Raw genomic sequence first — 14,324 nt, forward strand, 5'->3', positions numbered from 1 at the left:
ACAAATGGAGTGTAAAGTTGACGGTTTTTGTAAAAATGCCAAAAATGGTATTTTCAGCCCGCTTTTACAAAAAAAAAAAAAAAAACCTTCTGGAAACTTTGTTAAATCATTCTCATTAGAAAGAGCATCTTTCAACCCCCCTAAAAAAAGTAGGGTTGGTTTTTTCATCGCTGATGTATAAATCCCTAAAAATAGGGACAAAGTTGCATGGCGACATCACATGCATTCTATTATTGTTTCGTCTTGTTTTATATAGGCATCATTACTACTATTACTACTAGGGCCTGGAAGGTTGAGAATCTCTGTAGAGACTCTCTAGCAATTGGCATCCCTGAGCGATTCCCCCAGATTCCCACCTGGGCCTTCCTGACTCTCCCTGAACGAAATTCCAGTTTGGGATCCCTGTAGGATCTGCTGATGTTTTTTGCTGACGAGGATAACTGGGACTTTGCTTTTTATTTTTTAAAGCCCCCTGTAAAAAGCTCTTTTGATTCAGCTGGGCTGACAGCCTGACTTTGATTAAGATACTTAGACAGACCATGATGTCGCAATCAACCAAACAATCATTTTGACGTGATTATCCCCATGGGGGAGCAGGGGAGGGTTTTGGAAAAGTCTGAATGGTCTCTGTCACCGGGTGATCAAAACCCTGAGCCCATGGTGGGCTTCAGTGATGCCATTGCAGCCTCTGCATTGACTTTGCGGATGCCCCCTCACACTAGTTTGTCCCTCCTTGGCTCACTTCCTAACCCAGGGGTGATCAAATTTGGGGACTTTAAGACTTGTGAACTTCAACTCCCAGAATTTTGGGAGTTGAAGTCCACAAGTCTTAAAGTTCCCAAGTTTGGACACCACGGTCCTGACGGAAGCAGGGCGGACATTATGGGAACCCCCCCCCTACACGTTCTTCTGATGTGTTAAGGGAGGGGACTGCCCTTCCACCCCTCTTCCCTGTTGAAGGGGGGATTCCTGACTTGGAGGGCTGAGCAGAGGAAGCTTCCTGTTGGGTGAGAGGAACTCCACGGTTGTGTCTGTGCACAGTGCACTTTGGGGCTGCCCGCCCAATGTCTGATGACGCTCCGTCTGGTCTTGCAGGCAAAGACAAGAAGGGCACTTGCAGTCTATCTCGCATGGACAGCACCACCTGCCTCTTTCCCGTGGAAGAGAAAGCTGTGGAGTATTACTTCGCCTCCGATGCCAGGTGGGCAGCATGTGCGGAGGGCACCGGAGAGGCCATATCATCAGCCATTAAAAAGATATTTTAGCCTTTTCAAATGCAGGGAGCCCTTGACCTACGGCTGGGGGGAGTGGGGGCTGGCTACTGCTAAAGGTTCGCCCAAGTTCAGGAGAACCCGTAGCTAACATTATGACTGGTTCGGAGAACCTCCAAATCCCACCCCTAGTTGGTCCTGCCCACACCACCCCTCCCACCACACCCCTCTTCTCCCAGGAGATTCACACGGCCCATTTTGGATGCGAGGTAAGTGCAGCGGAGGCTCAGGGAGGGGGAAGAACGGGCCTCCCGGGAGGCCTCCGGAGCCCGGGGGAGGCAGTTTTTCCCCTCCTAGAGGCTCTAGGAAAGCCTCCGGAGCCTGGAGAAGGCGAGAATGTCCCCCATGTTGTGGTGCAGGAGGTTGAATAGGCCACGCCCACCCAGCAACTGGACAGAGAACGCGTTGATGAAGAGCCAAGGTGGCGCAGTGGTTAAATGCAGCACTGCAGGCTACTGCTAGATCAGCAGTTCAGCGGTTCAAATCTCATCAGGCTCAAGGTTGACTCAGCCTTCCATCCTTCCAAAGTGGGTAAAATGAGGACCCAGATTGTTGGGGGCAATATGCTGACTCTCTGTAAACCGCTTAGAGAGGGCTGAAAGCCTTATGAAGCGGTATATAAGTCTACTGCTATAAATGTTTGAAAACCACCCCTGCCTATGACTGTAACCAAGCCCAAAAGTTCTATTCCTAAACAAGACTGTGGTTAAGTGAATTTTGACCCCCTTTAAGACCTTCTTTGCCACAGTGGTTAAGTGAATCACTGCAGTTGTTAAGTTGGTAATGCCATTCCTTAGTGAATCTAGCTTCTCCATGGACTTTGTGTCAGATAACATTGCACTGAATTCCTTAGAGGAGGGAGGCGGCAGAAGAAGTTGAGAATGAAGCTGTTCTACAAGCTGGAAAGTCTCTTTCAGTAAAATAACAAAGTTTAGGGAATACTGAAGTCTTATCATGAATGGTTCTCCTTCATAAATCACCCTACTTTTCATTCATGGGAATGTTAAGTAAAACATTTGAGTAGCAATAGCTCTTAGACTTTGCAGCCCTCTCTAAACGGTTTACAGAGTCAGCCTCTTGCCCCCAACAATCTGAGTCCTCATTTTATTGACCTTGGAAGGATTGAAGGCTGAGTCATCCTTGAGCCTGGTGAGATTCGATCTGCCAAATTGATGTCAGCAAAAGTCACCTGCAGTACTGCACTCTAACCACTGCGCCACCGTAGCTCAAGGGCATGGTTGATATAAGGAGTACAAATAATAGCATCAGTTCTCTAGATCTCATTTGGTTTTGGCACCATTTTTTTAGGGGAAAAAATCCTTCTCCCCTCCCCTCCTATGAGTGTCCCATTCTCAATTTGTTTCTGGGTTCCTTCGAGAGAGGTTCAGCCATCCTCCACCCTTCTCTTGCAGTGCTGTGATCGAACACACCAACAGGGTGATTTTCCTGGAGGATGACGACGTGGCAGCCGTAGTTGAGGGCCGCCTCTCCATCCATCGCATCAAGAGAAATGTTGGGGATCACCCTGGCCGGGCGGTTCAAACCCTCCAGATGGAGCTCCAACAGATCATGAAAGGTACAGAGGGTTGGGACTTTTCAAGCGTTTCGCTCCCCAGGCTGCTTCTGATGTGTTCACGGCTCCTTTATGTGTACATCTACCATCTTGTTCTTCTGTGGCCTGTTGGCTAGGAGGTCCTTAGAAGGCTCCTCCTGGTGCTCTCAGGAAGGACCCATTTGGCCTATTCAAGGTCTGTTTTTCATAACTGTTCAGTTGGAATCCAGATCCTTCCATGAGCTCCTCTGCATGGTCCAGGCAAGGCACCTCCTCTCCAAAAGGACTGAGCCAGTAGAGGACGGACACATTTCTCATTTAGAATAGATTGGACTGGTTTGGAATGGAATGGAATATGAAATAGAATAAGGGATAATGGAATGGAATGGAATGGAATATGGAATAGAATAAGGGATAATAGAATGGAATGGAATGGAATATGAAATAGAATAAGGGATAATGGAATGGAATGGAATGGAATATGGAATAGAATAAGGGATAATAGAATGGAATGGAATAAAATATGGAATAGAATAAGGGATAATGGAATGGAATAGAATAAGGAAGAATAGAATAGAATATTGGAATGAGAGAATAGAATAGAATAAAGGAATAAGAGAATAGAATGGAATAGAATAAGGAATAGAATAAGGGATAATGGAATGGAATGGAATAGAACAGAACAGAATATAGAATAGAATATAGAATAGAATAAGAGTAATGTAGAGTAGAATAGAATTAGAATAGAAGAGTTGGAAGGGACCTTGGAGGTCGTCTAGTCCAACCCACCGCTTAGGCAGGAAACCACACCACCCCAGACAAATGGTTATACAACATCTTCTTAAAGACTTCCAGTGTTGGAGCATTCACAACTTCTGGAGGCAAGTTGTTCCACTGATACATTGTTTTTGTTGTGAGGACATTTCTCCTTTGTTCTAGGTTGCTTCTCTCTTTGATTAGTTTCCACCCATTTGATTTATTGTTTTTCATTTATTGATTTGTTGACTTATTGTTGCCGTCTTCCCTCAGCAGTTGATAAACTGTTTTTCTTTCTAACCGTGCCAACAACACCGATAAGATGAATTGGGGATCTTCTGACAGAAGTGGGATTGACCCATTGGGTTTTAAATGAAACTTAGTTTAATTTAACCAATCTTGGTTTAATTAAATCATTCAATTTTGAAAGGACTCACAGTTGATTTAACCATGACTTGCTAAATAAGTCCCATTAACTGAAATGACACAACATAAGCCATAAACAATGGTTTCTAAATCCTGATGGTTCCTGGTATGATTTCTTTTAGATGTTGCTTTTGCACTTTGTGCATCAAGACACACTTTCAGTTCTTCCAGAACTTTTCATTTTACTTCCCTCTTTGTATACCAAGGTTATCTTTTCATTAATCTTATTTCTGCTGTTTGTCATTATTGTAAACTCCCTTGGGAAAACATTGTAAGGCAGGCAGCGTGCAGATTTTCAAATAAAAATAATGAAAGAGCCATTTTTACACATTTACTGAGGAGGGAAGTCCTAAGAACGCTGTTTAACTTCCAGATAAAATATGTGTTGGATTGCAGGATCAAAGCATCGCCAAAAAGTTCTTCCTTCTTGCATGTCCAATGAAATTAATCAGTTTAAAAATTCGAGTTTCACTGTGTTAACCATGGATTTTGTTCCTAAAATTTAATAAAAGTTAAAGTACCCCAGTAATATCCCTTTATATCTAAAAAGCCTTCAAGAGTAGAGTGAATGTTAAGTTCCTAACTTCTTGTCAATCATATCTGTACCCAAAGGGATGGTTTTAGTGTAGTTCTACCAATAGGAAACCAGTGTCTTTTTTGCCAGCCTTGGTTCATAACAATGGAATATTATGGACTAGTGCAGAGGTCACGTTTTGAAAGAAATTTTTTAGACTTCAGGTAACTTAAACCACATTTCGAGTGACAGTAAATAGACTTAATTCCATTTTAAAATATTACCTGAATTATAAACCCAGGCGTGAATTTTAAAAAGAAAACAACAGGTGTGCCTTTGCGTTAAAGATCAAAGCCAAAACATATTACGCATTTTCTGTATATGATGGACACGGTAGGTTTACACTTTCAGAACAGTGAAATGTTTTTTTTTTATTGTGTTCTGGATGTAGAATTGGGCTGAGAGTGGCTTTTTTTTTCCAAAATGAGAAGGGCAGGTTGCCTCTATTCAGTGAAATTCCTGTTTGTTCTTCCAAGGTAACTTCAGTTCATTCATGCAAAAAGAAATCTTTGAGCAGCCAGAATCTGTCGTGAACACCATGAGAGGAAGAGTCAACTTCGATGACTACACAGGTAAAGGCTTCGGAATTGTCTTCGGCTCAGAAAAATCAGATTATTATTATTTTTACACAAAACTCTTATCTTTCCAAATGTGATTTGAATGCGATAGGTTTCATTCGCAGAGAAGATCTGTAGATGGTCTTCTAACATTGGGAAATGACAATAACTGCTTCTCTGCTTGTGAGCAAATTATTTTCTTCCATTACAGTGAATCTTGACTAATAAGCTTGCTGTGGGCCAACTCGTCCCATAATCAATACCTCTGGCTGTTTTTCTCCCTGTTTATCCCTGGAGGTTGCTTTGAAAGCCTTGGAGCATATTTTGTTACTAACCAATGGCCTTTTTCAACAACACATCCCTGGTGATTGGCAAGACCCAACAGAGTCTTCATTTCCTTAGAGTTCTGCGGGAAAAATCAGGTGGAACAATGGCCGATGACCTCTTTCTATCGGTCCACCATAGAAAGTGTCCTCACATACTGCAGGATAGTAGGTAGGCTGGTTTAACTGCTGCAGACAGGAAGGCACTACAGAGAGGGATCAATTTGGAACAAGAAACCATTGGTTGCCGTCTAACATCACTGAGTGACATCGCCAGGTCTCGCTGCTTTAGCAGAATAAGGAAGATACTCAGAGATGCTTCACGTCCTGGTCAGTGTCTCTTTGCACTTCTACCATCGGGCAGAAGACATCGAAGGATAGCCAGCAAATAGGTTTAAAAATAGTTTCTATCCTTGGGTTATCAGACTCTAAAACACAACCTCAATCACTCCACGCACACATGGAAATGTATGACTAGTTTTTCTTTTTCTTTTTTCTCCTAATTGCTTGCATTGGGATTATCGGTTATACTATTTATGTTGTTTGTATTTCTTGTCATGGATTGCACCAGTGAAGCTAAAGCCAATTTTGTTGTATATGTGATGTACAATGACAATGTCACAGGAAAATTCCAGTAGGAAGCAAAGGCAACAATGCAAGCAATAATCCTTACTTTAAGATCAGAGGTTTATTTGTTTCTAATAATTCGGAACATTAAAAATGAATAGATATAAAATATACAATAGTGGTAATATACTTGCATTAATAAGTCATTGCAATGGGCCAATGGTTCACAGCAGATCCTACATGGACTGCTATAAATCAAAGGGCCCTGAGCTGATCTTGAATCTTTATACTGTTCCTCTAACCCAGAGGTGTCTAAACTTGGGAACTTTAAGACTTGTGGACTTCAACTCCCAGAATTCCCCAGCTTCACAACTTCATTACATCTGTGTATATTACATTCAATTCCTCATTTCCAACAGTGTCATTGTTCCTGTTTTGAACGAATCCATGCAAGTATATATTTTCCAAAAAAAACCCCTATATTTCACAGTTGGCACCTCTAACTTTGCATGTTTGCTATCGGCTGTCATAGTAACGGGGAAGGTGGGGGCTCATGGTATTTGGGAGGGGAATAGGTGCTGGTGGAGATATCACAAAGGGAGTTTTGTTCTCACAATCTTCTGCACATGCCTTGGGTTTGGTCAAGGCCAACCGTCTCTGCATACCAGCTGAATGAGGCTACCTGAAGATGCACCCCACGTGACATCCTTGGGGGTTGGAGATTGCACGTTGGGTGTGGGTAACTGGGGGGGAGGGATTTGGGTAAACGTTTGATATATACAAGTTGGCACTTTTTTGCTTCAGACCTTGCTTCACTTTCGCTGTTTTCATGTCCAGCAAAATTACCTTTTCTCTAATTAAATGGAGTTTGGGGTTTACTTTCTTGAATTTTGAATGAGGCACGCCTGATGCATATTTCACAGTTAGCAACGGCTCAGCAGGATTACAAATATTTCTGGTAAATTTTGAAATCACCCTAGCTGAAAACTTTGGTTCGTCTCTTTTCTTCTGGGGCTTTCTGTTATCCATAGAACTTATTGAATCTAATAGATCCATAGGCTACATTTCTTGAGTCCCACATCAATCAAGGCTATATACTCTCTTTGGGGTGAGCCTCCTTTTGTAAGAGTTGCTAAAGAAATCTGCAGGATCCTTTTACACCGACGCTGCCCTGCTCTCTCTTCTCTGGGCTGTTTTCTCCAAGCCTTTGCCTTCTTTTTCCCCCCAGTGAACCTTGGGGGTTTGAAAGACCACATCAAGGAAATCCAGCGGTGCCGCCGTCTGATCCTCATCGCTTGTGGGACGAGCTACCATGCAGCCGTCGCTGTGAGTACCTGAGCTCCAGTAGCGTTTCCAAGTTTCTGAACAATTAGCAATGCTCTGCAGCAGGAAAAGGCCTGTCCTGCTATTGGGTGGGACTGCAGCTTTTTCTTGATGATGCACGCACAGTGTGTGTGTGTGTGTGTGTGTGTGTGTGTGCAATCAAAATGACACCCACAACTATGTAGCCGAAGCCTTGTGTCCTTTTTATGTCTTTCACTAGTGCTGGTGTTTTGCTAGTGCCAAGCTCAGGCTGCAAGCCATATTCTTTTTGGATTTCAGGCCTGCCACAACTTTCTACTGTGGGGAAATGGGAGGGGGGATTATACGGAGGTGGGGGATGTGTAGCCATCAGGGGTGTTTTGTGGAACCCTGGCACCTGGAACTATGGAAATGGGAAAGAGCTGCTATGAGAGGGTTAATTTACCAGAGTGTGGATGGAATGAATGATACGCAAATAAATATCTATTTTTCAGAGTATAAGACACACCTTTCTCCCCAAAAAAGAGCGTGAAAATCTGGGTGCTTCTCATACACTGAATACAGCATTTTTGGCCTCCCGAGTCCCCGCCCCCTTCAAAAAAATGGACATGCAGAGGGTTTGGGAGGCTTGTAGAGTGCTCCTGAGGGCTGGGGAGGGCAAAAACGAGCAAAAACAGACCATTTTTTTGCTAGTTTTTACCCCCGCGCAGCCCCCAGGAGCACTTTGCAGGCCTCCCAAACTCTCAGCATGTCCCGTTTTTTTGTGAAAAAGTTTGTGCACAAACTTTTTTTAAAAAAATTCCCTTTTCAAAATCTTGGTTCGTCATACTCAAAAAAATACGGTATTTAAATAGCCCTGCGGCTTCTGAGTGATGCTTTACTTAGGAGCTACGGCGGCGCAGTGGTTAGAGTGCAATGTTGCAGGTGACTTCTGCTGCCCGCCGGCTGCCAGCATTTTAAGTCTCACCGGCTCAAGGTTGATTCAGACTTCCGTCCTTCTGAGGCCGGTAAAACGACTCAGATGGTTGATGGCAACAGGCTGACTCTGTAAACTGCTTAGAGGGGGCTGTAAAGCAGGGGTCTCCAACCATGGCAACTTTAAGCCTAGTGGACTTCAACTCCCACAATTCCCCAGCCAGCTTTGCTAAGGGGGCCATGACCTGTGGACTTGGCCAGCTCAGGAATTCTGGGAGTTGACATCCACCAGGCTTAAAGTTGCCAAGGTTGGAGAACCCTGTTCTAAGATGAAGCACTAAGTGCTGTTGCTGCTTTCATTGTATATTCTGTTTCTTCCTTTCCCCTCTATCCTCCTCCCTGCGTCACTTGCCCAGACTCGCCAAGTCCTCGAAGAACTGACCGAACTTCCCGTCATGGTGGAGCTGGCCAGCGACTTCTTGGATCGAAATACTCCTGTCTTCCGAGATGATGTCTGCTTCTTCATCAGCCAGTCAGGTGAGAAGGCCAAGGGAGGCCTTGGTGATCAGCTGACACAAGAATGCAAAGTTTTCCCAAAGTTTTAGCCACACTCCCTATCTTGTAGACTGTTTTTTTCTTCTCCTAAAGGTAGTGCTAATAGCAGCTTGAACCTCCATAAAGTCAGATATACCTGCATAGATCCAACTTATGGTGGCTAAAGCACTTCCTATTAGTACTTCACCCCAAAGGAGCATGGTATATTTTTTAATCAAGGTAGATGAACTGTATGAATAGAGTTGACCCTCCATAGCTTGGAGAGCTGCCAGGCCCATATCTGCAAAACTTGGCAAGGAGCCTCAGAGAGTCACAAACCAATTAAGCGGACTAATGGCCTCCTGCAAACTCCACTCCCCTGTCGCTCCTCTTTTATTTCCTCTGGGAGAGGCCATTCATCGTCCACCTGTGGCCTTATTCCCAAGTTGACCTATGTTCTTTAGCTGTTCCCTTCGTTTGGCCACTCTGCACATGCGCACACTGGGAACAAGCTCCAGCTGTTCCTCTGCCTCACTGATGTCTGACTCTGAAGGCAGCTGATAACTCACATATGCCTCTGGCCCCCTCTTTGCCTCCGACACAGAACCCTCCTCAGAGCCTTCCCCAGACTCCAGGACTGGCTCATGTTCCCCTCCAACCTCCTCACTGTCCGAATCTGCTGCCAGCTCCACTAGCCACTGGCAGGCCACAATTTCTTCCCAAATATTGAAGGAAAAGAGACACGTCCAGGTTCATTCACAAGGTGAGACCCTGTCACTTTGGAGAGCCAAGCTTAATTTATTTGTCTTTGAGGTGTGGCCCATGTTCGTAATGAAGGTGGAAATAAGGCCCCTGCATTGACAGACCTTCAGCGCTCGTTGGGAACACCTTCTTGGTTGACCAGATCCATTTCTCTCGGCAGGGGAGACGGCCGACACCCTGATGGCCCTTCGGTACTGCAAGGAGAGGGGAGCCCTCACCGTGGGCATCACCAACACCGTCGGGAGTTCCATTTCACGGGAGACGGACTGTGGGGTGCATATCAACGCAGGCCCAGAGATTGGGGTGGCCAGCACAAAGGTGAGGACCCTATGCATAAAGACAGCTCAGATAGGCAGGTTGGTGTGAAGGTGTGCCAGCCAGAGGTGGCATTCAGCAGCTTCTGACCAGTTCTGGAGAACTGGCAGCAGAAATTTTGTTCGGAGAAATTTTGTTTAGTTCGGAGAACCGGCAAAAACCACCTCTGGCTGGTCTTGCCCCCATCTATTCTCTGCCTCCTGAGTCCCAACTGATCTGGAGGGAATGGGGATTTTGCAGTATCCTTCCCCTGCCATGCCCACCAAGCCACGCCCACAAAACCGGTAGTAGAAAAATCTGAATCCCACTACTGGTGCCAGCTTAATAGGTCTTATTCTGAGTGCCCATGCTGACTGCACCTGGGCCCTTCTGCTTTTCTTAAGGACAGGAGTTGGGGGTCCCAGGAATTAATTAATCACCAGCTGCAATTCTGAAAAAGCCTCCGTTTTATGTATAGTCAGAAAGGCAGGACAGGTAAGAACATGTAACTCGTGTTCTTACCTGTCCTGGAGAGCTGCCAGGCCAAGATCTGCAGAACTTGGCAAGGAGTCTCGGAGAGTCATGAACCAATGAAGCAAACTAATGGTCTCCTGCAAACTCCACTTCCCTTTGGCTCCTCTTTTCTTTACTTTGGGAGGGGCCATTCATCGTTCACCTGTGGCCTTACTCCCAAGTCGACCCCTGTTCTTTAGCTGTTCCCTTCGTCTGACAACTCTGCGCATGTGTGCAGAGCCTGGAAGCAGGCTCCAGCTGTTCTTCTGCCCCACAGATGTCTGACTCTGAAGGCAGTTGATAACTGGCAGACGGCCCTGGCCCCCTCTCTGCCTCCGACACAGAGCCCTCGTCAGAGCCTTCCCCAGACTCCAGGACTGGCCCAGGTTCCTCCCCAACCTCCCCACTGTCCAAATCTGCTGCCTGAAAAGCAGAGATACACAAAATAGGGCTTGGAAAGGAGGAGAGAAGATTGCAGTGGGCCATTTGACAGAGTTTTGGCCTGCTGTTTTTGTTTTAAATGTTTGTTTTAAATTAGGCTAAATCTATTTTGGATTACTGTACATTTGTGTGTCTCCCAGCTCAAAAAAGGGGATTGGAATTTGGTTTTCTGGGGACTTGGGGGAAAAAGGGGGGAAGGTTGGGGTCAGCATGAAAAAAATGGGATGTTGCAGCTGTCATGCTTGCATGTGCACTGAGGGGTGTCTCACATTGCATTATGGGTGCAGCACACCTGCACATGACCCCCTTGTGCTCCCCCCGTTTATGGCACATGATCCAAAAAAGGTTCACCATCGCTGCTCTAGAAAGTGCAGAGAAGAGCAACAAAGATGATTAGGGGACTGGAAACTAAAACATATGAAGAACGGTTGCAGGAACTGGGTGTGTCTAGTTTAATGAAAAGAAGGATCAGGGGAGACATGATAGCAGTCTCCCAATATATCAGCCACAAAGAAGAGGGAGTCAAACTATTCTCCAAAGCACCTAAGGGTAGAACAAGAAGCAATGGGTGGAAACTAATCAAAGAGAGAAGCAACTTAGAACTTTGGAGAAATTTCCTCACAACGAGAACAATGAATCAGTGGAGCAGAATTTGCCTCCAGAAGTTGTGAATGCCCCAACACTGGAAGTCTTTAAGAAGATGTTGGATAACCATCTGTCTTAAACGGTATGGGGTTTCCTGCCTAAGCAGGGGGTTGGACTAGAAGACCTCCAAGGTCCCGTCTACTCTGCTATTGTATTATAGCTGAAATCAGTGAGGTATGTACACCGCCTTCAGTTATTTATAAAAGCGATGAGGCGGGATTTTTTTTTTAAATGAACTGTTCACTCTTTACAGTTGTTCCATTCCTTTTCTTTTTCAGTCGGTCCACATTTTTTTTATTGAATTATAAAGTATTAGAAAATACAAAATACAAAGTAAATAGAAAAGCAGGGAGGGAGGGAAGGAAAGAAGAAGTGAGGAAGGCTAAGAGAAAAAAAAAGAAAAAAGAAGCATTGACTTCCAACTCTGTTACAGTAAAATAAGGCATTAAAATCAAATCACAACTTTTTGCTTTTTTGTAATTATACGGACAAGCCATTTCTGTAAAAACCTCTGTGCAGTCGCTCTGTTCCTGATGATGAAGAAGGGGAGAAGATGGACGCTCTTTCAGGCATTTCTCTTTTTTTTGAAAAAAAAAATAGTTTTTATTAAACAGTTTTATCTTGAAAAACGGGGGGGAAAAACACAACAGAAAAAGAAAAAAACAAAACAGACATAACAATATAAAGTAATTATACCGCCTTCTGTATTTGTACTTCTCCATTCTCCATTGCCTTCCTATCGGTTTTACCTTCTCTAATAATATAATAACAGTTTCTTTCTTTCAGGCATTTCTAATTCCAATCTCAGGCATGCCATGAATTGACTTTGAGGGATTTGTGGCTTCTGCTTAACAGGGGGGGCCCTTATTCTCCCCTCTTTTCCAGGCCTACACAAGCCAGTTTGTCTCCCTCATCATGTTTGCGCTCATGATGTGTGATGACAGAATTTCGATGCAAGAACGGCGGAAAGAGATTATGCGAGGCCTCAAGTTGCTGCCAGGTAAGGCGCACCCAGACAACAGGGTCAATTTTAATAATATTTTAATTTTATTCCTCTGAGCCTTGTAAGCCACCCAGAGTCAATTATGCGAGATGCCGCATACATTTTAATAAATAAGTGCGTGTGGGAGTTTTGTGGCAACACTTTTTCAGGCAGGCAAGCAAACGGACTAGTGTGTCTTCAGCACAGGAAGGTGTGTGTGAAGGGAGGGGAAAGGTCTTTGGGGCAGGTAGAACATAAAACATAGAATAATAGAGTTGGAAGGGACCTTGGAGGTCTTCTAGTCCAACCCCCTGCCTATGGTGCTCTGGAGGGCCCACCCGCCCAAGTTCCTTACCTGTCCTTTAAAGCCTTCGGCACTTTTGTGCATATGCATACAGCGCCTGTGCGACGCTCCAACAAGCAGCTGGAGCGTTGCAGAGGCTTGCGGAAGTGTCGCTGGCAGCTACAATGCATGCGCGCATTCATGTGGGCCATGCCAAGCCCGTTCCAACCGTACCTGTTGGAACGGGATCCGGAACCCACCACTGGATAGAATCATGAAAGAAAGGATGCTCAAGGAGAGACGAGATGAAATGTGAATGACAAACATTAAAATAATTTAAAATAATTGAATAGTTAAATTTTTTCCGCAGCAAGTTGGCCGTAGCAAGTTTGACAAATTCCGTCTCAGGGATGAGCATTCTCTGCTGAGTCCCCCCTCTTTGGGTAGGCCCCCCCCGAGAAAGGCCATCTGCACCCTCATTTGGATTGCAGATTGAAGACAGCAATCCCCGCCCCTCACTTTAAAAAGCAGAGGTCCGATCCCAGGGCTGCAGATTCTGCCCGTTATGTGCTCATTGCTGGCTGTTTTTGACTGCAACTTTCTAAAGATGCAGCTTATCAAAGGTTTGGTTGGGGTCAGATGTCCACTTTGGAAGCAGGGTCTCCTCTTGTTCCTTTCTATAGGCCTGATCAAAGAAGTGCTGAGCATGGACGATGAGATCCAGAAATTGGCCACCGAGCTCTACCACCAGAAGTCCGTCCTCATTATGGGCCGGGGATATCACTACGCCACCTGCCTAGAAGGGGCCCTGGTGAGCATCCTCTGGAACCCGCAGTTGAACCAGTTGGGGAGAAAAATGTTCCTAGTCCCTTGGGGGCAGATAAAGTGTGGGTGGAGGTGAAAAGAGAAGCCATTCATAGTCATGTAGAGCAGTGTTTTTCAACCTTTTTTGTGCAAAGGCACACTTTTTTCATGAAAAAAATCACGAGGCACACCACCATTAGAAAATGTTAAAAAAATTTAACTCTGTGCCTATATTGACTATATACCACGGCACACCTTACACTATGTCACGGCACACTAGTGTGCCGCGGCACAGTGGTTGAAAAACACTGATGTAGAGGGACCAGGATGTGGACAGACTTCAAAATCAAAGCAAAAGATCTAAACCAGAGTTTCTCAACCTTGGGCCACTTTAAGATGGGTGGACTTCAACTCCCACAATTCCCCAGCCAGCAGTTTGTTTCTTCTGTCCTGTCCTGTCCTATTCTCTCCTCTCCTCCTCTCCTTTTCCTCTCCCCTCTACATTTTCTTTTTCTCTCCTTCTCCTCTTCTTCTCCTTCTCTTTTCCTCTCCTCCCCAGATTTTCATTTTCCTCTCCTCTCCTTCTCCTCTCCTCTTCCTCTCCTCTCATCCCCTCCCTACATTTTCCTCTCCTCTCCTCCTCCTTCTCCCTTTCCTCTTCCTCTCCTCCTCCCCCTCTCCACTCCCATTCCATAGGAGAATGAAGCCAAGGGTTTGTTCTGGTCGATCCTATGTGGAAGCCGTCTCTTGAAGCATCCACAATCTTCTTCCTTCACAGTGGACACAGAATGAAGGAAGCTAAGGGAAGCAGTTGGGTTTTTTT

The 14,324-nt window shown here is 45.0% G+C and overlaps 1 protein-coding gene across 4 annotated transcripts in view; it reads left to right on the forward strand.

Moving 5' to 3' along the window:
* The window catches only part of GFPT1 (glutamine--fructose-6-phosphate transaminase 1), a 42,912-nt gene that overhangs the window by 21,597 nt on the left and 6,991 nt on the right, over window positions 1-14,324 (forward strand). For 2 of the 4 annotated variants that reach the window (XM_087706047.1, XM_087706049.1), the window contains 9 exons: window positions 1,096-1,201; window positions 2,684-2,847; window positions 5,056-5,151; window positions 7,255-7,352; window positions 8,660-8,780; window positions 9,382-9,540; window positions 9,700-9,857; window positions 12,318-12,432; window positions 13,381-13,508. In XM_087706047.1, coding sequence (XP_087562173.1) covers window positions 1,096-1,201; window positions 2,684-2,847; window positions 5,056-5,151; window positions 7,255-7,352; window positions 8,660-8,780; window positions 9,382-9,540; window positions 9,700-9,857; window positions 12,318-12,432; window positions 13,381-13,508 — 1,145 coding nt within the window. The remainder of the gene's footprint in view (window positions 1-1,095; window positions 1,202-2,683; window positions 2,848-5,055; window positions 5,152-7,254; window positions 7,353-8,659; window positions 8,781-9,381; window positions 9,541-9,699; window positions 9,858-12,317; window positions 12,433-13,380; window positions 13,509-14,324) is intronic. The other 2 variants (XM_087706050.1, XM_087706051.1) reach the window with 1 other exon arrangement.

Source organism: Thamnophis sirtalis, unplaced genomic scaffold, assembly GCF_051295495.1.
Source record: "Thamnophis sirtalis isolate CommonGarterSnake01/CBP01778 unplaced genomic scaffold, rThaSir2_p1.2 scaffold_2, whole genome shotgun sequence".
Classification (NCBI taxonomy): Eukaryota; Metazoa; Chordata; class Lepidosauria; order Squamata; family Natricidae; genus Thamnophis; species Thamnophis sirtalis.